At 29.2% G+C, this 23,151-nt stretch overlaps 4 protein-coding genes across 5 annotated transcripts; 2 read left to right on the forward strand and 2 right to left on the reverse strand.

Annotated features, from left to right (window-relative positions):
• Nucleotides 1-4,432: 4,432 nt before the first annotated feature.
• Nucleotides 4,433-10,633, forward strand: LOC123291928 (molybdenum cofactor sulfurase; the record flags this gene model as incomplete). Its single annotated transcript, XM_044872391.1, has 9 exons — nt 4,433-4,604; nt 5,651-6,056; nt 6,584-6,958; nt 7,543-7,819; nt 8,147-8,263; nt 8,646-9,123; nt 9,200-9,400; nt 9,988-10,208; nt 10,496-10,633. Coding segments are annotated over exons 1-9 (2,313 nt in total), but the record flags the coding sequence as incomplete, so codon positions are not given.
• Nucleotides 10,634-11,240: 607 nt separating this feature from the next.
• On the reverse strand, nt 11,241-14,931 carry LOC123293483 (transcription termination factor 5, mitochondrial). The gene is made up of 6 exons (XM_044874328.1): nt 14,881-14,931; nt 14,578-14,809; nt 14,303-14,493; nt 12,736-13,294; nt 11,763-11,984; nt 11,241-11,408 (listed from the first exon to the last, which is right to left on the reverse strand). Exons 1-6 carry the CDS (start codon nt 14,918-14,920, stop codon nt 11,249-11,251), a joined length of 1,404 nt encoding a protein of 467 aa, XP_044730263.1. The 5' UTR covers nt 14,921-14,931; the 3' UTR covers nt 11,241-11,248.
• Nucleotides 14,932-15,794: 863 nt separating this feature from the next.
• On the forward strand, nt 15,795-16,387 carry LOC123293574 (39S ribosomal protein L48, mitochondrial). Its single transcript, XM_044874439.1, has one exon. The coding sequence runs from the start codon at nt 15,811-15,813 to the stop codon at nt 16,348-16,350; it is 540 nt and encodes a 179-aa protein (XP_044730374.1). The 5' UTR covers nt 15,795-15,810; the 3' UTR covers nt 16,351-16,387.
• A 1,188-nt stretch (nt 16,388-17,575) lies between these two features.
• Nucleotides 17,576-22,901, reverse strand: LOC123291496 (atypical kinase COQ8B, mitochondrial). Of its 2 annotated transcripts, none has more exons than XM_044871803.1 (8): nt 22,719-22,901; nt 22,318-22,649; nt 21,013-21,299; nt 20,696-20,924; nt 19,817-20,142; nt 19,590-19,752; nt 18,552-18,754; nt 17,576-18,100 (listed from the first exon to the last, which is right to left on the reverse strand). In XM_044871803.1, the coding sequence occupies exons 2-8, from the start codon at nt 22,604-22,606 to the stop codon at nt 17,651-17,653; spliced, it is 1,947 nt and encodes a 648-aa protein (XP_044727738.1). In that variant the 5' UTR covers nt 22,607-22,649; nt 22,719-22,901; the 3' UTR covers nt 17,576-17,650. The 2 variants fall into 2 exon arrangements, with proteins under 2 accessions (XP_044727738.1, XP_044727737.1); XM_044871802.1 differs by having other exon boundaries at nt 22,309-22,649; nt 22,719-22,900.
• Nucleotides 22,902-23,151: the final 250 nt, after the last annotated feature.

Consider the following 23,151-nt stretch of genomic DNA (forward strand, 5'->3'; position numbering starts at 1 on the left):
AAGAGAACAGATTTTCTAAAAGCATAGATTTTCTAAAAACGCTCTCGATCAAGTAATCTTTCAAATTTACAAAAAAATAAATGAAAATCGGATCATACTCTTAAAAGCTACGATGCCTCAGACAGACTCACAGATATACACTTACATAGTCTTTTTGGGTCGAAGGTTATTAATTGTTTCTATCTAAATTGAAACCAAAAAAGTGTTTTCAACTCCTTGTAATTTTCTTAAGGATAACACTTTAAATAAATCTAGAAAATCATGAAAAAAAATTGGTTCAAAATTTGATGTATAGCGATTCAAAAAAATCGAAAAAACTGGCTAATTTAACAATTGTGTGAGTATTTTTTGGCATATCACCAAAAAATTTTACCAAAAAAGTTCTGTTTCTTATATATCTACCTAAAAAAGTTTTCTAACGGTCTTAGAAAATAAATTTTTAATAACCACCTAAAGTACATTTTTTCTCATTAGATTCATAATTATTCGCTAAAATTACGAAAATCTTAAATAAAAAACATCCTTAGTATATTATACCCAAAGTTTAAAAAATGCACCTTTTGTTAGGTATTTTGATACACCTGTTTAAATAATTAAAATGAGAAAATAAACTAAAAAAGACAAAAAAGTGTATTAAATAAATATTGCATATTTCTCAATGGTATAGAATTAATAGAATAAAATAATATCTAATATATTGCGTGGGAGTTTCGTTAAATTACAGACCAGTCATCTATAATTGAGTGTACGATAGTCGGTAGCGAGTGTGCGAAAAGTAATGCAAAAATTTTTGATTTCAATATACTCTAAATTATATAGACTCAGTGTATACAAGGTGAGTCGTGAAAAAGATACGTGAAAGCAATTTTTATGAACTCAAATGTTGTTATCCAATTGTCATTTGTTTTCAAGTTATAGCGTAGTTAATTTTTTTTTTAATTCGATACGTAAAGAACCCGTCAAGCAAAGATGCTACGAAAACCGCCACAAATTCGTTGAAATAACTTTGTGCTACACTAAATTTCCTTTAATAAAGTACAAAAGGTGCAATTGAAAATCTTGACTCCTCTCACGGTGAGCAAAGTATTTCCATTCCAAAAGGTTAGACGTCATTCCAGAATTTCGAATACAAAGATCCAGCTGGTTTACAGAGCACCATATTGCTCTGAATATTAGGTAAAGATTATTAAATATGCCAAGTGTTCGTTTATGTACAGTGTGTTTAAAATAGCGTCGGGAAGTACAAACCTTGTATATTTTGATCATGGATGCAACGAGTTTAAAGTTATGCTGGGGACATCTACAGACAACATAATAAAGATGTATGTACATATAAATTTAGTAGAGTCATCTGTACGCAGACTACTAAATATGTATCATATCATATGAGGTAAAGGAGCCCAATCTCCGTCTTAAAAAAGTGACCTTAATTTCATTAAGATGGCATTGGTGTTCCAGAGTACATACAGTTCATTTACACTTCGCTTCATACACTTCGGTACACGAGCGCCATTATAGGCCCTTTAATGCTATTTGGCGCCACTTTTTAAGTCAACCAAAAAAATCATATAAGAGATTATGCTTCTTTACCTTTACACTCCATAATATCATATAACGCCATTGTTTTCGGCCATAGAGATAATATATTATCATAGATAATTTTATATGCCTATGCTTTTGACGCTTCCAAATTCAATAACAATAAACAATATAACATATCCCTCTTTTTGCCCAAAAATGTGTCCCTTTAACGATTGGACGAGTAGTTTCTGAGATATCGTATAAAGTCGTAAACGCCAGTCGATATCCCCGAGCAATATCTTCAGCTAATACTTATCTCAGAAGCTAAAATAAAAAATATAAAAAACCATAACTCATTTGGTGATTAGATGTATATTTTTAGAGATATCTACGGAAGCGCTCCGAAATAAAAGCTTTTCTTACAGAATTGTTAAGGTGATATCTCAAACACTATTAACTCAATCATTATATATGAACTTTTTTTCAAATTTCGAAATAAATTTTTTCTGTTGAGTTTTTAAGCAAATTTCAAAAACTCTAGAAAATTGCATTGTCTTTGAGTGATTTGTATAAATATCTCTTGCTAGAGTAATTTTGACCCAAAAATTTCAGAAACTTGTCCATTTAAAGATTGAATGAGTAATTTCTAAGAGACTTGTATAGTTTCATAAAAAACGAGGTGTTCCGTAAAAGGTTCAATATGCGGTGGGGTCATGGAAAAAATAAAAATGAAAGGTCGGATAAAGTCCTCCTTCCCCGTCATCGAACTCTTCTTGAAGGTCTCTTAGGTGTATATGTAAAATTTTAAGACATTTTTATAAAATGATTTACGTTTATTAACGGGTTTGAATTTCGCAAAATCGTTACTTACTTTAATAGAATATTTCAGATTTTTAGGTATTAGCATTCCGGATATTCACAGAAACTTTTTCCCCTACTCCTTCCAATTATACCTCCAAAGAGGTGTAGATGGTTCTAATCGTCTTTCAACCAAACAGAGTTTCCGTTTTCATGTAAAAACTTCCTGGTCCTGGGGTCTGGACTTATCAAATACGATTAACTAACATCTACATATGCTTTTAGTTGTGAAACAGAATAGTATGTAGGAGTATATGATTAGTGGGAAACATAAGATATTATTTTCTACTTCCTATGGAAATAGAAACCACAAATTTCAAAGATGAATAATGAAAAATTATCATAATTATATTAGGCAATAGAAAACCAGTTGAAAAATTAATGATCGATCTTAAAAAAATTAACTTTCGGATTTTTAGTTATAGCCGCATAAAGCGAACAATCTTAGGTATTATTTTTACGAAAAAATCTTATTTCAATGTAAAAAATTCAAGTACATTCACTTTCACGTGTAAATTTATTTTTTGGCACAAAACTTCCTAGTTGTATAAGAGACCTTAGCCTGCGAAAATGACCAATGAAAATTTATCAAAAGCCGCTAAGTGTGTATATTCTTTAAAGATGTAGTAATAGATATCTTATATTTTTTATTAAATATAATAGAACATCGGGCAGTGATCAAAAGAATATTCAAGAAAATTTCACATAAACTAAAGTATATAACAATATGTTTATCTCTGTTGAACCAAACATATTATTTTGTTTTATAACTATAATTATTATTATATTATTATTATTATTATTAGTTTTTAAAAATATTACGCTTAAAATTTACATACAGGATGTTTAGTAATTCGGATTTATCGTGATTACCTATTTGGGATAAATATTATTTTCTCTGATAATAAAACTTGGTCAGATTTAGGCTAGGGCAAGATCTAGCCACAAAATCTTAGCCTACAACTGAAATTTAACTAACAATCCATGGGTGGGTCGAATGTTATGAAATTCTTTCAGACCATATTGCCGTTATTACACTTCGATTGACACCTCAACGAAGTCGATATAATTTTTTGTTCGTATGATATCGATGACGAAAAAAATGAGCACGAACACACATACTTCTTCCCCGAAAATCGGACTCATTACAATAACTTCCTATACTGGGAAGTTAATAAATAAATTTAGAATCGTTCTGTTTGTAAATCGAAAAATTCCGGGCGTTCATAGGTCTTTTCCTCAAGTGACAAACGCAAGCGCAGGCTACTTTTTTTCGGACTGACAGTTAAAATTTGAAAGCTATGATGCTTTCAGTTTCCTATCCCAACTTCCTTTTTCAACCCAACCCTTTTATGCTTTTAGCTTCCGTTTCCGATCGGAAGTAAATAATTCATAACTGCGAAACGAAAGAAAATAATTTTAAATCTGGAATTTGTTGCGTGTGTCAAAATTAAAAGCTCTAACTCAATTAAAATTAGTCGAAGTTTTAATTACTTTCAAATTGTAAACCATGTAAGATTGTAAATAATATATATGTATTAATAATAGTATGAGCTTTTAACCACGATTTCATTCATATACCGTGGTGCTCCTCAAGTTTTCGCCTAGAGCATATTTTTTTTCTCTAGTAATTAAAAGTTTTTATATTAAAATTTGATTACTAGTCTAATAAAAAAGGTTGGCAAGAGGAAATATATAGTTGAAATTTTAATTACAATTAGAATTTTTTCTATTAAAAAAACATATTTTTAAATTAATATTTAATTGCATCACATTATGCATAATTAAAATGTTTTATTTGTACTATTATAAACCAATCAAAAGAAAAAAGATAAAATAGCGATAATATACATAACAAATATCGTCGTATAAAAAAATCTAATAAAGACTTGAAAAAACAACTTTATATGAAAGCGAATTTTTTTATAATATTGTCAATAAAGTCAACAATTCGTCAAGGAAATTATTACATAATAAAATTGATTATTAGGTATATACCGATTATATCCATTGTTAAATAATAAAATATATAATTTTAGTGGCCACTGTTTTTTTTAAACTTTTCAGTTGTTCCACTTGTGTTCGTCTCAGTTTTAAAATTGTATTAAAATATAATCGTTTCAATATGGAAATTGAAAAAAGCGTTGAAGATTTATTAATATATAAATCGGTGTATGCCAAAGATACTGAAAGGAAGATAAACGAAGAATTTCCACATATACAAGGTATAATAAATTTATAATTACTAAATATTAAAAATTAAGGTTAGATAACTATGTTGTCGAGTGGTCGCCGATACCGAGTAATATTTGTAACAATATAATCTTTTGAATCTGATGATAAAATGGATGACACTCCCAATGGAGGTGGTAATTCGAATTAGATTCGGTAAATAAAACCCGGATATCTTTTCAATTCGGGATTGACAGTACCTATATGCGCATGAAAAAAAATTCGAATTGAATTGCGGGAATTTATTATTTAAATTGTTTGTAATTTCAAAACCTATTTAATTTGCAAATAAAATCAACCCTATTAATAAAACTAGATTTTTAGATTTCTAGAGCGGGTACTCATGTAAACTACTGAAATTTATTTAATTTGTAATTCTAGACTACTCTGTTATTTTCCGCGCAAGTTTGCTTCGTTTTTTGAATCTTTCAAAACTGGAGGTGCTTAACATGGCCTAATGATTAACGTCTTTATCATGAGCTCGAAACTAATTTTAATAAAATATTTATTTCTTATGAATTATCTCAAGAATCATGAGTTTACCATAAGTGAGGACTGGGGCGCGAAGCTACCCGCTGAACCTGGACTGCTCATACTGCTGATCAAGTATGTGTTTATGCTTAAATACGGTTGCATTCTGGTCCTCCTCTACTCGATTGAGTAAGTAGTTTCTGAGATATCGTCATATTAACTAAAATTATATACGAGGGGTAATATCGCGAAACAACTTCTTTAATCGATATCTTAGAAACTTATCGTTCAATCGCAAAATGCATCCAAATATTTGTGTGTTTGGAATATTTTGGTTAATTATATAATCAAAAAACATAAACAAATCAAATCTATGAGTCTTCCGAGATATCTGGATGAATTGCTCCAAAATAAAATTTAATTCTGGATTTTTGTGAATTTCTGATTCTGAAATCAAAAAATGTTAACGAAAAAGTTTATACTCCAAAAATCCGGGATTGCACGTACCTACCAATAATCGCACTGAAAAGTTTCACAATTAAAAATTCTATTTCAATTAATTTTTCAGAACACAATTATTTAGATCATGCCGGAACAACATTATATTCAAAAAAACAAATGATAGAAATCTTTAGTGATTTTCAAACGAATTTTTATGGTAACCCACATTCCTTAAATGCAAGCGGAAAATTATCGGGTGATACTGTGGATCAAATCCGTTTTAAAATTCTACAGCACTTAAATACAACATCAGAAGAATATACAATAATATTCACACAAAGTGCCACAGCAGCTTTAAAAAATGTAGGTGAATATTTTCATTATAATAATGGTGGAATATTTGCATACACGCAAGATAATCATACATCAGTATTAGGCATGCGTCAGTATGCCGAAAAATTTCATTGTATTTTGAATAAGGATTTAAATGATACATTTCAAAGTGCATATCCAAAATTGGATAAAAATATCAGGTAATCAAAATAAGAGAAAAAAGTTCCATTCAAATTTGAGGTCAAAATATTTCAATTAATTATTCTCCGACCCGAGTAGTTTTAACGTTTCAGCGTAAGGGTAACATAACACAAGGACTAAGGGGATAAAACGCAGAATTTATATGGCAGGATCAAAATATAATTGTGCACATTCATCTCTTAAGCAGAAAAATTCAGAGTGGGAAGGGGGTTGACTTTCGGTTTCGCTCAAGATAGACATATCGCGATCACTATAAATATGTTTAAAATTGTTATTGAAATAAATACCACAATACTCGAAACAAAATTGTATATTAAGAAATTTTAGCAATAAAAAATATAATTAAATAATTTCGATTGCAACGCAACCATCATCAGTAGCTAAAATTCATATAACACATTACAAACATTCTTTGCAAAGTTAAAAATAATTTCTTAATATCTTTATATGTTTAAAATGAAATATTTTGATCAAAATTGATTCAAACTAACTAAAAAAACTGATTTTAAACCATTGTTAATTCTAGTGATACAAATTCGTTATTTGTGTATCCCGCACAAAGTAATTTTAATGGTGCTAAATATCCTTTAGAATGGATACAGAAGGTACAAAATGGTTGTTTAAATCATCTTTTACCAAATGGTAAATCAACTAACTGGTTTTGCTTGCTAGATACTGCAAGTTATCTTGGAACCAATAGTATAGATTTATCCATATTTAAGCCAGATTTTATAACAATTTCATTTTATAAATTATTTGGATATCCAACTGGTTTGGGTGCACTAATAGTGAAAAATTCTAGTGCACATGCATTAAAAAAACGATATTTTGGCGGTGGATCTGTTCAAATATCATCAAGTACTACTGATTTTTTTGTATTTAGGACTAACTTGCATCAAAGGTATAGCATATTTTTAAATCTAAGTTAAAGTGGGCTGGCCATACCAAAACGATACATTTTTTTAACCCTCGACGCAAAAAGACGGGTGTTAAGTTTGACCGCTATGAGTGTCCGCCTGTCTGTGTCATCGTAGGTCCTAAACTAATGAACCGATTTTGCAAAACAACAATCTTGTATACAACTTTTTAGTCCGTTTTTACCTAAACTGTACGTTTTGCGGAAAAATTATTTCGAACAAAAAATGTTACCTTTTTAATCAATAACAACTTTCAAATTTAACGTATACATGTATCTATTACCAACTATGGAGTAGAGTTTCATTGAGCCTGAGAAACTAGATCAAGTTTAATGCCTGCGTAAGATAGTAAGTAAATAAGGGTGCGTCTATACACCTTAAATTTTTTCTTGGAGCGTTTTTTGAGTTCCAAGCATATGTCAATTTAAAACAAACACCCTATATATACATTAGCAACTTTGTCTATAATTTATTTCGCGAATCAATAACGTTTTTAAAAAGTGTATCGTTCAACAAAGCCCTATTTGAGACGAAATATTAACGCCAAAAAATTCTTGTTTTTATTCAGTTTTGAAGATGGTACATTACCGTATCTTTCGGTAATTTCATTACAACATTGCTTTAACCTATTTGAGAAGTTACCCATAACAATGGATATGATATCTAAACATGTCTTTAATCTAGCCAAATATGTTTATAATTCAATGGTAGTATTACACCATAATAATGGTCAACCTGTAGTTAAATTATACCATGATACACAGTTTGAAGATATTACTAAGCAAGGAGGCTTTATAAATTTTAATTTGTTACGTCAGAATGGTGATTATGTTGGTTACAGCGAGGTATAAATAACATTTTAAAAATCGGAGCACATATGGAGCAGTTTGACGTAGCGGATAACGATTTTTACAAAGCGGAAATGTGAAATTGCCTTCAAATGTTTAAATATTTACATTACTGCTGAAAGAGGGTCCGTCAAGTTTATAAGAAATTATTCTTTTAAAAGTAAATCGCTGTAGTTCCATATTTGACTCGTAGCCATTTCGTCTATCGTTGATTGGTAGGTAACATCTGATCTGTGTCCGCTCCGACAAAATACTCCTGTGCAGTCCATCTTTTATCTGTCACAGAATATGGTAATACGTAATCCTCTATTATTTTTTACTTAGGTTTTACACATGGCAAACTTATATAACATACATTTAAGAACAGGGTGTTTTTGTAATCCAGGCGCCTGTCAGTATCATTTACAATTAACTACTAGTCAACTTAAGAAGCATTTTGAGGTAACTATAATTCATAAAAAATAGAGTTTGTTGGAAAATGTACATCTAGACATACTGATATATACTCCCTCGATTTCAAAGAAGTGCAGCTAACTAAACATTTCGTAATTTAGCCAAGGTAGCCATTTAATTATTTTCAGCACATATTCTGGTACTAAATCTATGAATGATTCCTTCTGTTGAGGTATTACATCTGCCCTTACCAGAATTATGAAATTTTTTTCAATTCCGTCATTTCATTAGCTCATTTTTTTCTTAAATTCTTAAATTTATCTGTTTCTTCGAAATCAAAAAAGATCTTATGACATACATTAAGACTCTTAGATATTTTTAATTAAATGGATCTAACATTTAAACGTTTACTAATCCATAACAAAAAAAGGCAGGTCATATTTGCGGTGATCAATTTGATTTAATTGAAGGAGTTCCTACTGGATCAATTCGTATTTCATTTGGATACATGTCAACAAGACGTGAAGCTGATGTATTATTAAAAATGATTGAAGAATGTTTTATTACAAAACCAATTATAAAGAAAATTCGATCAAATAAAACTATTCAAATGAATGGTCATAAAGTTCCAATAGAAAAAGTATTACCACAAAATGGATTCAAAAATTCTGAAACAAATAAAGACTGTTACAAACTTTTAAATATATTTATTTATCCAATAAAATCATGTGGACCATTTTCAATTGAAACAAATTGGTATTTATCGAATACTGGTTTAATGTATGATCGACTGTGGATGATTGTAAATCATTCGGGAGTTTGTTTAACACAAAAACAAGAGCCAAGAATGTGTTTAATAAAACCAATCATTGATTTGGATGCAAAGTTGATGACTCTTACATTCCCAGGTAATTAACACAGTTTTAGGAACTTAACTGCTAAACATACTAAGCTAAGAAACTTTTATATAAATATATATTTTAGATGTTCCGAGTATTTCTATACCATTGGAGCAAAATGTAATCGAATTTAAACCAGCAGCATTTTGTCAAAGTAAAGTATGTCAAGATCAAGTACAATGTATTGATTGTGGAGATGAAATTGGAAATTGGCTTGAAATTGCTCTCGATAAGCCAGGCCTTCGTCTACTACAACAATATAGTGATCGGATTTCACCAAAAAAAGGTAATTTTTCATTGAAAAAAGTGAAAATATTTAAACAAATCTATTATGACATTTTCTTTATTGGATTTTACTCCTTAAGAATCGATTTTTATAAGGCGATTTTTAGTAATACGGGTGTAAAACTTGTATACTTGATGCGCTACATTTTACGTATAACATACAAAGCATCTATTGTTCGAAACATACAATGACTTGTCGGGCACAGCATACAGTGTAGTTGTTACCCACCGATACAGAATGACTACATAGCTACTCAGCCAATGTACACCGTATGTATAACAGACAAAGGATCTATTGTTTGAAACTGACAATAACCAATCGGACACCTCAAATTATACAACATCCAGTCGTGCGTCGAATTTGACACACAAAATTTTTTTTTTAATAGCCAACAATAAATTAAACAGGATAGAAAATTCAATTCAACTGGATAAGATTTTGTGATAAATTGGAACAAATTAAAATTCATTGATTTATCAAAAAAATTATATCATATGGAGTTTCGATCTATGTTTTCGAAAATTAAAAATAACCAGTTCATTTTCGGTTACTAACAAAGCATTTACGTTTATATTATATTTTTGTAGCAAAAGAAAAAACTGAATTATCATTAGCTAACGAAGCACAATTTTTATTATTAAATTTAAAAAGTATTGACTGGCTGTATAATGTAATGGAAAATAAACCAAACGATTTGACTATTGATAATTTAGTATCAAGATTCCGTCCAAATTATGTTATTAACGGAGAAGAAGCTTTCGAAGAAATGTCTTATAAAACAATTTTAATTGGAGATCAATATTTTGAGGTAAAATTTTGTAATCAACACTTGCGCCCTTCTTTAAGAATTTAATTCTACATTTTAAGAGAAACAAAAATTTATGAAAAAACTATTTAAATTTAAATCATGAAATTCATTTCCTTAGTAAAAAATATATTTTTTTTTAAATGTATAACACATTTTCAAAAAAAAAAATTATGGTTTTCTATTATTGTACATTTTCTGTTTCTTTTATTTATCTAAAATCTAATTCTAAAGAGTTGGTGTTACAGAATATCCTCTGAATATTGCATTATGCTCATTATATTTTTCAGTTTGTTGGAGCTTGTTCTCGATGTCAAATGATTTGCATAGATCAAGGTACAAGTGAAAAGAATGCAGAGCCTCTTCGTGCATTAGCAGCAAATTCTCAGGGAAAAATTAAATTTGGTGTTTATTTGAAACATGACCCAAAAAAAAGTAAAAACAATTTGTTAAATATTGGAGATTTAATAACCATAAATAAATAAATTTTATAATTTATCTAAATATTGTTAAATCTTTGTTATCCTCGTCCTAGAAATAATAGATAACTGAGAAGAAAGGCAATATGGAGTTGCATAATCAGAGGTTTTAGAGAAATTGCAGAAATTTCAAGAAAAAAGAAGAAAGAGTTGGTCAATTGAAATTTTTCGATGCTTTTCGGGAACTTCAAATGCAAAACATTTAAAATTACATCATCCCGAGATGAAAAATTCAATTGCTACCGGTACACTGAATTTTTCACAATTTTACTAAACATTTGAAGCTCCGAAGATTGTCAAGACAATTAAAACCGCCCTCCACAAAGAACTACTCTTAGACAAAAGAGAATCCGATACTTTAAAATACTTATTAAATTCATTTAATTCAGCTTTCTTAAGAAATGAAACTTCAGCGAGGTATGTTATCACAATCTCAGCCTGTTGAGTAAGTATCTCATTTCTATATAAAAAGAGAGAGAAATTAGGAAAAAATCATTGTAATTATTATTTGGAAAACAATAATTATTTTATTTATGTTTAAATAAATTATAAAACATGAAATAATTAACTTATAGTTTCGTTTTTCCAGATTCCATCACCAGAAAAATGGTGCGGTTTTTCTAAATAATAAAGACATAAATTTAATTCTTGCACAGGTGAAAGCCATTTTCTTTTAATTTCTGGAACATTTCGAATGTTCAATATTTCTGTTTTCACTTTTTCCCTAAAAATATATAATAATATTATTAAAATTTGATACAAGAAGTGTTATAAGTTCTTTGGAAATTGAAACACATTCTTAGAAAATATTCAAACTTTACAGGGTATCTCGAATGATCACTTTAACAAGTAATATTTTCTTTACTGTTAGCGCTCGTGAAAAATTATTTATACTTAATTTCGTTTTTAAAGCCTGATTTTTTAAGTTCAAAAACAGGTAAGTTGTTTGATAAAACGTTCAAAGAAAGACATTTGCAAAAATTTTATTTTTTTTATAATTAAAAATAAATTAGATAAAAGTTTGAACATCTTGTATAGTACTACAAGAATGTGTTAAAAAAATAAAACTTCGAATTACTTTGGATACAATAATATTTGTGCTACTTCTTTTATATCCTGAACATTATAATTTTTACATAAATATTCGCAAGTTTCAGATACTTGTACAAGTGGTACATGAAACCAAAATGGGTGCTTCATTAATTCAGATCGTATATCATTTGATTTATCTTTTAATTTATCTTTCAAATAATTAATCACATCCATTCCACGAGTTTTATCGGCACCACTAATTACATACCTGGAAAAAATTTTATTTCATTTTCAAACTACCTTCATCGTTCTCTCATTCATATCAAAAGATTACAGACTGGATTGGAATACGTCAAATGTACTGTGGACCATAATACAGGGTGAAATGGTCGCCTTTGTTACATCAGGTAGAAAATAAAATTATTAGACAAAAAGTCCTACTATTTTTTGATCCGGTCCAATCAGAATCGCGCTACATCTGTAAAACGGGTAGGAGAGAAATACTAAGCAATATGCATACGTGTGAAAATGTGCGAATGTGGGATTGTCAGATTGTGCTACTTTTCTCGACTTAAGCTTTTTTAAATATGCTTGAGCTACAAAAATTTGCGCGCCATTGTATTATATTATTATTGGTTGGAAATAATGAGGCGTTCTAGGTAATACATTAGGCACTTTTTCTCTGTTTCATCAAAGATGGAACTACTTGATAGAAATTTTTCTGGCAACCCTCTTAACAGTAGTAGGACCAAGCGATTTTTGAATTATAAGAAAAACCTAGTCTGCATAACCACAGGAGTAAGCATAAAAACTCTGCTTTGGATCTTCGAAGTGATTCTCGAAAAAAAGAGCTTTATAAACCGATGAAACCTCGAAAAGTTTTGAAACTATGTTTTAAGAAAGGCTAATGAATTTTTATCACAGTGTAGTGTAATGGGTCTCAATCATCCTAACGACTATCAGTCGGGCTTAGTCTGTAATTCTTCACAAACAAACAAAGAAAATCCGTTAAAACTTACTTTTCAAAATCCGCATCAGTAGATGATAAAATATGTAAACTGGCATTACGCATTTTAATTTTATGTAAATATTCTAAGCGTTGTTTCGCTTTATGCTGATGATTTACTAACTTTAAAATACGTTTATTTTTCGACAACACATTAAATTCTGGTATTTCTTTTAATTGATGTAAACGATTCAAAATCGATCTGGATGCCATAGTAAAAATAGTATACGATTGCTGTATTGATTCATTTGGTATATTGTTATCTTTTAAAATTTGGATAATTTCTTTAATAGTCTTTACATTTGTCATTATGACTTTTGGATATTTTTTTAAAACTTCGTGTATTGGCATTCCACCAATTTCTGTGATCTCAGATAATATACTTCTAGTATTATGTGGATTACTGTGTAGTAGATAACCATGATTTCGAATTCGTTCTTTTGTAAAACCAAGATCATTTTCGAGTATTTTAATTGTTTCCTCAACAGAACGAAAACTTTTATGTTTTAATCGACAGTAAGTATTTAATATACTCAAATATGAATCTCGATTTGGAAATTCAAGTCGCCAAGCTGCGGAAGTTAATGATTTTTATGTAATATACTAAGTTGAATTTTCAGTGGATTAAAATTTTTTGAGATATCCGGATACTAAATTTTTTTTTTTAGTAATAGGTTGTTATTATGGAGGGTAGAAATAAGAAGAACCATCTTGTATGGTGATAAAAATCATGTTGCATTCTCTATCCTTCTCTAGTATCTTGTTTAAATCTTTATTTTCTTTTATTACTTTATGTTTGATGTGAACTTCTCTACCCTTCTCTAACATCTTATTTAGATATTTATCTTACTTTTATTACTTTCCTTTATAACTTAAACTTTTGCTATAGTGGCGATGGTCCTCCTTACCTCTACCATCCAAAGTTTGTGTTTATGTGTGAGCTTTCCATCACTGGAACTTCTCAACAATAATTTTTAGATTATTTAGCCGCACAGAAAGTGGTGAAGCGTTGTCCAAAATGGGCGTTAAAATTTAAATTCTTTTTATAAATTTTATATTACATTTGTGTTCATTGGAGTACACTATGTACTAGCAAACCAAAATCTTTTGATACATTTAATCATTTGAATCTTTTGATATGCAGATTCATGGTCGAAACTACAATAAGGCAACTGGGTCAGTGCCCCAGAGCCCCTTTTTTATCATTCCGAATTCGCCATTGTCGTCCATTTATCCGCATTTATCCGCAACACTTCTTTTATGTTCCTACCTGTTTCTGTCACTTCTGCGAAAGCTGAGCAGACTTTCCCTAAATTAAAATTGAACAAATGGTTTCCGTGTTTACCGTATTAAACTAGTTTTAACCATTTCTTTTGTGCTGTAAAGAAAATTGTTCTTAAATCGTATTCATTTTACGATTTAATTGTGATTTTCGAACTACTAGTTGGATTTGACATTATTAAGAATTTTAAAAAAAAGTTTTACTTGATTTTATTCATAAGTAGAATTCGTTTTAATCTAGGTAAGGTCTCATTTCATGAACTAAAGGTGATAAATTTTGAAATTGATGAGATACTTACTAAGGTAGTGTTCCCGCACAGACATATAAACTTCATACAATGATTTTTTTTCATCTAAAATCGGTAACATAGGAGCAGTTTTTGGTGGTTTTTCTATATAACTATATATGTTTTCAGGTACATTTGCGTCGGCAGGCAGCAATCCATGCGATTTTAATAAAGATACACGTTTTTTAACAGTAACTAAATATCTACAATCAAATAATTTTTTTAAATAAAAGATGCAAGAATCGGTAAATCAATAAAAGGATTAATTATCCTAATAAAAGCAATACCGTAATAATAATTGAGCCGTGATTTTATTAAATCCAAATTCTTGTAGTAATAAACAGCGATTCTCAATAACTACAGGCAACAATGCAATTAATTGTGGTATTTCAGTAATCTGATCTTGATCAATACCAAAATTAATTAATGTACTATGGGCAAGTTTTACATTCTCAATATCTACTCGCTTTAATGATGGATATTTTTTTAAAATACCAACTAGCTTCAAAGGTGCTATATCTGTTTAAAAATTGAAAAAAAAATATTTACTATCGGTTTAAATTTTTATGTTTACATTATATAAACTTAACCTAATAATTCTATTAAAGTTTTCTTTAATTTTTTGTCCATTGGGGAATGAATTAATCGACATTGTTGATAATTAAATAATATAGTATTATGTTTATATAATTGACGTAAAATCATTTTAAGAATTAAAAATAGAAATAAACTTTTTAAGAAACATAACAAGAATGAAGAAAGCTCAAGAAACTTTTGAGTTAAAAATTTTTTCTGATTTGTGCCTGTCAAACTTAGATCTTTTTTTTTTAATACAAGTCTGTGATCACAAATAAACTGATGTACAGAGTGTAACGAAATACTACAGTAAACTTCTAATTAGCACATTTTAATAAAACCAGTGGGCCAGTTTTTTGGGGGTTTTTAATTTTATACGCATTTATGTTATGCAGTATTATGGATTATAATATTAATTCGAGCGGATTTTTCTCTCGCGATCAGAGTTCAGGGTTAACTTCCAACTCTAACCGTTGAAGGTCCTCACAGATACGTCAATCAAGATTGGCAATCATTGTAAATGACAATCAATATTTAAGATTGTCATTACTTGGAACAAAAAAATTAATGACTTTTCATTGAGAGATAATCTTTATTTACAGCCACGAAAATAGATTGTCAATCAAGTTCATATATCATACATCATGATTGATTATAATGTTTGGTGGCCTTAATTAAACTGTAAATTTATTTCGATTTTATTTTGAAACTCAAGATCTGTTCCTAAGTACAAGCTATCATGCTGCTCATCACGATTTTGTCTGTCGTTCTTATACAAATATAAACCTTAATGGATAGTTTATGTTTAGTAACAGACCTTCATTTGTATTCTATTCTGAAATTTTATTTCCCATACATCCTGTATTTTTTTTATTAAAGCACGAGAAGAACTCATAGACTTATTAATACAGTAAACTACCATAAAAAGTTAACTTAGATTAAAAATGGCATTACGATTAAATAACTTAATACTTAGAACAAGTTCATATTTAAATAAATGTTCAAATATAAAACGATATACGCACAACAATTTATACGAACCAGATTATTTAGAATTATTAAAACCTAAAGTACCAATTTATGATGAAATTGATATACAAATTAAAGGTTATGATTATCGAGTATTAGAAAATTATCAAAGTTTAATCAACACCATAGCGGATAATATGAATTTATCTGTTGAAGAGTGTTGGGCTACACCATGTCGTCAATATCAAATACAAAAATTTAAAGATAAAACAAACATTATTGAAAGTGAATATCAATTGAATATGTATGAACGTAATGTTCAAGTTGTTGATGTACCAGCACCTATGTATCCAACGTTTTTACGATTACTTGAAGCATCACTACCCGAAGGTGTTACATTACAAGCTCGAGAACATTTAGAAGAGCATGATAACATAAGATATGTACCTGATCAAGAATTAAAACAATTAAAATCACAATTAGAAGAATTAGGTGGTGCACGAATAAAGAAATAAATTGATTGTTGTTAATTGTTACAATTGTACAGTTTTGTTTGAAAAAATATTTTTTTTTAGTTAAATTAATAAATTATGCAATAAATTTTATGATTGTTTTGTTATTCGCTAATTAATAAGTGAGTTAATTGTTATTACAATACCCATAATATATGAGCGTATTTTTTTCCCTGGGATCTTAGCCTACTTGGAAAAAAAAACACGAAAATCTGGTTAAATTTGCGACTGACGATAAATTTCTGAGATTTCGACTGAAATTTGATGTCGCCCTTCCGATAAAATTTTAGGCGACATCTTAAAAACTACGCTCTTTTCATACCATGTGTATATGAAATATGTCAAGGTATACTAACTTAAGCCCCAAGATTGTAAAGCCTAAACATATTGATGCTACGAACATAATTTTGGTATAGGTGTTCATAAAATCACCTAATTCGTCCATTTTCGGTTGTCTGTCCGTCTGTCTGTCGACACGATAACTAAAAAACTGGAAAAGATATCAAGCTGAAATTTTTATAACGTGCTCAGGGCGTAAAAAGTGAGGTCGAGTTTGTAAGTGAGCAACATAGGTCAATTGGGTCTTGAGATAGAACAATCGACCGTTAGAGATAGAACAAAAGTTTAAATGTAAAAAATAAACAACTTTTGTTTGAAGCATTTTTTCGTAAACATCACTGTCTACCCATGAGGGCGCAAATTAGGTATTATATACAAATAATCTTTCCGATTTTTTGCAATTCTCTTTTAAGGCCTTATCGCTTTAAAAAAAGCGAAGAAATCACAAAAAAATCTTGGTTTCAGAATTTTATGAAATTTGATAAATGCTTGACTCTACGTCTTTACTTCACTTCCCAGTTGTTTTGATTTAATCTCTATGAATTCGCGTTTGTCTACAAAATTCGCGATTAAATATATAGATGGAATTGTCCATCATTCCAATCTAGAGTTGTTCAAGGGAGAGCTAAGACAATGCCGCTATTTTCAGCCAAATAGGTTTCGTATCTAATATAATATAAAAATGACAGTTAATCAAAGACTTTGTATAAGTGTTTTATATATTTGACCGAAATAATTAAATTATCTTGTCATAATTCTTCTTTGAACAACTCTATTCCAATCTCTCTCGAAACTTGCAGCGATAAACACTACGAAGCGCAATGGTAGACATTAATTGCGAATAATATAAGGTAAGAAAAGGAAAATCGAAATAAGTTAAATAAAACACTTTTGAAAGAATAAAATATTATTTACAAAGCTGCATATTGCATTACAATTAGGCTAAGTAACCAGACCAAAAACATTAATTAGTTGTAGTTGTAACTTCTTCATCAAATTTGTAATTTTTATATAAATTTAAAAACATTGGTCGACACTTCAACTTGACTTTCATTTTTGAGCATAACAAAAATATTCCTGACAATTTTCTATGTAACGAGTAGATCTCTTCAGGTGGTGGACATAAACGATGTTTTAACATAACTGGCACAAGATACGTTATTTCTTGTGTAGTTTTTTGTGCAGGAAAATTAAATTCATCGGGTATTCGAAATATTTCACCAAATACCATACACGCGTTCACATGTGCCTCTTCCATTACTTTACTTTCATAGCCAGTTAAGAAACCCATTTTTTGTGATATACGTAATACAGTTTCACGATCATTTTCTGATGCTGCTTTGATAATACGAACATAATGATCCATAAATGGTTTTGAATATGGTCGCGATGCTCCAAAATCTAACAATACGATCTGGAATAAAAGCAAATTTTATTAATGTGATGAAAATTGCGAATTTAAGGTTTTCTTTGTTCGAAAAAAAGTAGTTATTCTCATAAACTCAAAATAGAAGTTAAAACTTTAATACGCATACCTACATGTTTTTATTTTTAAGTAGTGCGATTTCCTATTCACCCTGTACCAAAAGAAAGGTATCGAGCAAACCTATTTTTTGTACATCAATTCTTTAAAAATATAAATCATATCATATGGAGGAGAAATATTGAAATAACAATTTGGTCGCAGAGAATTCAAACAAAACCTAACTTTTTTTTAAACCTAAGTCAATGAAACAACACTGATCAGTACTCAAAAAATCAAAATGATCCCATTCACCAAATATTAAACCCCGAATTTGAAAGTTACATACAGTTTTTAAAACTTTTCAAGAGAGAAACAAATAAACTTTTTAAATTATAATTACCTGTCTAGTTTTCTCGTTATATAAGAAGTTAGACCAATTTGGATCCGTTTGCATATATTGAAATTCCATTAATTCACGTAAAATTAATTCCATTAGTTTAGTGGATATATGTTTTTTTGTTGCCTCGTCCATTGTTATACATTTATCAACAGGAACTCCTTCCATTAATTCACTAGTAAAAACTCGTTGACTGCATAAATCATCTAAAATTTTTGTTATTATATTTTTATCTCTTACATTATGAGATTTTAATCTTAAGAAAGACTCTTTCTAGCGATAGAAAAAAAGAACTATATGTGTAAGCTCTCACAGATATATAATATTTAACGGAAATGTTGTTTACTACACTGTAAAATGCATACCATACATACATACATATTTAAGATAGGATAATGTAACAAGTTTTCATTTTTTTAATGAATTAAACATTAAAATAATTGTTTTTATTTTAATTTTTAATAAACTATGTCGTTTAAGTATCGTTGTAGTGTGCCAATGTGCAATTCTTCAAAAAAAAGTAAATCGCAACTTATGTATATAAAATTATACGAACATAATTTATATAAGAAAACAAACTAAAAAGCATATATAAAAAACGAGGAAAACTACCGCAATTATAAAAGACTAGGGGAGCAAATAAGGTACAGTAAATAAAAAATGTAAAATGAAGTACGTATCTTTTGTCTTTTCACTCAATGAAAAAATCAGGTGAGTCTAACTGGTATGGTTTACTTTTTTTAACTCGTGGCGCTGACGTTATGGCGTAAAAATCTATGTGGAGACAAATTTTTTTATGAGGGGTAGATTATTTTTATAGTTAAATAAATTGTTCATAATTTTCAAGAATATCTTTTCTTGATTAAGTCGAATATAAGATATTTATTAAGGTTACCCAAATTTGTATCGAAAACATCTTTGTTAACATACTGAAAATTAAATACGATTCCCCTCTCTCTTTGTATCTCCCAAGTGTCGATGTTTGTTTAATATGTGAATTATGTGACATCAAATTTTTGTTGAGAAAAATAATATACTTACCAATGACTCTTGGTACGGCAAATTCTGGATACGGTTTTAAAAGATCTTTGAATAATTTAGTATATTCAGCTTCACGTAGGTAATCAACTTCCCAAGATAGTTCACGTTTTGCAACAGTTATAAGATTATCAATGAACATTCCCTCCGGAAATACATTCCATACCTAAATTAATATGCCAATATTGTTATTCATAAAAAAGTACAAGGTATATCATGCAAAATTTTACTTTTAGAATGCCAACTAAATTATCAATATCACTTTGAATTCCTTCGGCAACACCTGGGTATTGAATTTTGACGGCTACTTCAGTACCATCATGTAATTTTGCCCAATGCACTTGGCCAATAGACGCAGCAGCAAATGGTTTCATATCAAATTCAGCCACACGAGAACGCCAATCAGATCCTAACTGTTTATTCAATACATCTAATAATTGCCATTCTGGCATAAAATCAGCTGATTGTCGTACACGTTCAAGAGCCTTGGAAAGTCTAGGAGATATTAATGATTCGTCTTGAATACTTAACAATTGTCCTATTTTTAACGCAGCACCTAGTTAAAAAAAAATCCAAATTTTGGTAAATAGGAATTTTTTATAAAAATTAGGAAAATTTTGTTAGCTGGGACTATTGTGTTGCACAATAGCAGGTCTAATCTTTTTCTCATTTGAAAGGACATCATTTTGCGAAACTATTTTGTAAATTGGCCAAAACCTACGTTCCCCAAGAGTATTCCTCTTTTGCGTTGACCTTTTTTTTAGCTCTTAAAAAATTAAAAATGATTTCTCATGCTGTATAAAGTATTTGGAACAAAAGCCAGTGTTGATGGTTTGTTTATAAAAGGGTGAGTTTACCATATTAGGAGTCCCAGCTATAAACGTAAGACAATTATATCTCAAAGACAAAATATTATATTTAAGAGACATTGAATGCAAGTTTGGAAATTTTGCCCGAAACCTTAAATCGCCCATCTTGTGAAAAACTCGGATTGGGAATATTTGACCTGTGTGTCGCCTTTGATCTTGATAAACTTTGCAACACTCCTTTTATCGCTTATTATTGTTATTACTAAGTACAGTAAATTGACAATCAACTTGAATACAAACCTCTTACTTTACATAAAGTATCAACAATTCGATCCATATTTGCAGGTGATAAAAATAGACTATCTATATGTTGACTTTCACTTTCTGGTTCAGGTTTATTAAAACCTAATGTTCTTCTAGCCGCTTCTGCAGCTGTACCAATTCCTAACCCAGCTGCTAAACTTCCAAATGATATCATACGTGCTATTCTAGAAGAAGGTACTTTTCTTTCTTTTGCAGTCAAACTTAACTATAAAAAAAGTAAAAATGTCAAGTTTCTATGTCTCTAGTAACAGTAAATACTTTTTAAAAAATTCTAAAATAAAAACATTTATTACCGAGGGCCTAACTTTAGGCATATCTTTAGAATCATCACTCGTTGTTTTTGGTATCAAATGTGATTCTTTTTCCAATAACTTCTCTTTTGGTGGCTTCAAATCAGGTTTTTCAATTGTTTTAACAGCTTCTTGTTTTTGTTGTTTCTTCATTGCTTTTTTCACATACTCCTTATCGATTTTGTCTAAAATTGCTTTTTCTGCGTCAGTTAATTTAATTTCATATAGTTCTTTATCATCATCAATTAAACTTTTTTTTTCTGATTTGATCTCGACACCTTGAGGCGATTCTATTTTAATAAGAGAAAATAATGATTTAGATACTTAACTACTCTAATCAGTATAGAAAGTGGGGGTATGAACTTTTTTGAAAATTAATACAATACAATAGGTTATTCCACTATTTTTGAAAAAGTACTTCAAAATGTTGATTTTGCTAATAAAAAGCCACAAAAAATTTATTTCGGAAAAATACACAAGCTTTCTTGCTAAAAACTTAAATTAAATTTTAAACCTTTTTTAAACTGTCAAAAACGCGGGCATCCAATTTGATGACGTAATATGGGTATCACCATATGAAATAACACAAATAAGTTTGACAGATATATTCATAGACATCTGATTATAATAAATATAAATACTAATTATCTATGTATACATCATACCTAGCTGTCCACGCTGAACTAATTGATGGTCTATGAATCATACTGCTATGACATCACAGCAGGGCTTACCCGCGTTTTAGGTCACGTGATATACAGTTTAAAAATAACGATTTTTAATTTTAATATTTTAAAAGAAAAATGTGCTTTTATGACTCGAAATTAGAATATTTAATTATATTTATTTATTTATTTTATTTATTTAAGGTCGCTTTTAACGTCTAAGTCATTAGCGACCGTATTTAATTATAGTTTTACATAAATTTTAACTTTTTTCAAATTTAATGATTTATTTTTGACTAACGATAATACCCTATAACTATGATATAGGTACTGAAAGTTGTTGTTAATGTTATTGTAAATTTATCTTATTATTTTTATTAATTGCCTTCCTGCTATTAAATTTATAAGAAGTATTGATACTAAAATCTTATATGGCACTTTAAAATACCAATATTTTATCTGAATGAAACAACAATACATATTGATTTTACATTTTATTAAAAAAAATTTTAAATATTATCCTAATTTCTGGAGGTACTGGTCAGTATATTTTCAATAATAATGTAATTTCTGTTCTTTTAAGGCAAAACAAAATTCTATGGCCATCTTTTAAGGCGATTATAATTAAATTTACCAATTGCACCTGTTGCCGCATATTTGGTATATTGCTTAGCACTTTCCACGACTGCTCCCACACGTTCAACACTTTCACTCATATTTTTTACAACTTCATTAAAAATTTTATCGGGTGTTAATAGATTAGGGGTTCCACTGCCATTATTAAAACTATTCACGGCAGATTGCGTGATCTCTTTAATGCTTGAATTACGCCACAATTTCTGGGTACAATCTGTTTGCAGTTGTACACTCGCCTCCAATACTTTCGAACACCCACGTACAACACCAAGGACATCTCGAGGTATTCTTGTCATGGTTATGATGAGTCAAATTAATTTTTTTTAATGATTACTCTTGCTAAAAATGGTTATGAAAATTATTTCATGCATTAAATTATTCATAATGGGATAATTAATTTATTCTTACATAACAAAAAATTCTCATTTTATTGGAGATATAATTTGGTAATAATTTATTTATTCTTATCAGTTTAATTTTAAGATTTGAAATTTTGTATTATTCTTGAAATCATTATTTTTTTGTGCTAGATGACATTTATGAATGCAAAAATAATGACCTCAAGAGCACTAAACACATTCACTGACAGATCCAAAACGTAAAATTAGCACTTTCCAATTAGTGCACATGCCAACACATTTTACACTTCGTTCATTTTGTTTTATTTTCGAGTGTACTCTATCCACTAACTGTGTACTATTTATATACTAGATTATTAAAAAGTTTAATTATTCTAAGACTTCGGAGTAACTCAAATTAACTTTATTATTTATTTTTATGAATCCAATAGGAGGCACAATGGTTTAGAGTATCAGGGTTAAAAATACGTTTGAGGTCCTGA

The sequence above is a fragment of the Chrysoperla carnea genome, chromosome 2, assembly GCF_905475395.1.
Source record: "Chrysoperla carnea chromosome 2, inChrCarn1.1, whole genome shotgun sequence".
In the NCBI taxonomy this organism is placed as follows: domain Eukaryota; kingdom Metazoa; phylum Arthropoda; class Insecta; order Neuroptera; family Chrysopidae; genus Chrysoperla; species Chrysoperla carnea.

Excerpts from the sequence above, each read along its gene's own strand:
- LOC123293483 (XM_044874328.1), bottom strand. The coding sequence starts at position 14,920 with ATGGACAAAAAATTAAAGAAAACTTTAATAGAATTATTAG. Across the intron at positions 13,295-14,302 it reads TGTGCGGGAACACTACCTTA|CTTGGCGACTTGAATTTCCA; the intron begins GTAAGTATCTCA and ends TAACTTCCGCAG. Across the intron at positions 11,985-12,735 it reads ACTGATGCGGATTTTGAAAA|GTATGTAATTAGTGGTGCCG; the intron begins GTAAGTTTTAAC and ends AATTTTTTCCAG.
- LOC123293574 (XM_044874439.1), top strand. The coding sequence starts at position 15,811 with ATGGCATTACGATTAAATAACTTAATACTTAGAACAAGTTCATATTTA.
- LOC123291496 (XM_044871802.1), bottom strand. The coding sequence starts at position 22,606 with ATGACAAGAATACCTCGAGATGTCCTTGGTGTTGTACGTGGGTGTTCG. Across the intron at positions 21,300-22,308 it reads TGCGGCAACAGGTGCAATTG|AATCGCCTCAAGGTGTCGAG; the intron begins GTAAATTTAATT and ends TTATTAAAATAG. Across the intron at positions 18,755-19,589 it reads TGCCGTACCAAGAGTCATTG|ATGATTTATGCAGTCAACGA; the intron begins GTAAGTATATTA and ends CAAAAATTTTAG.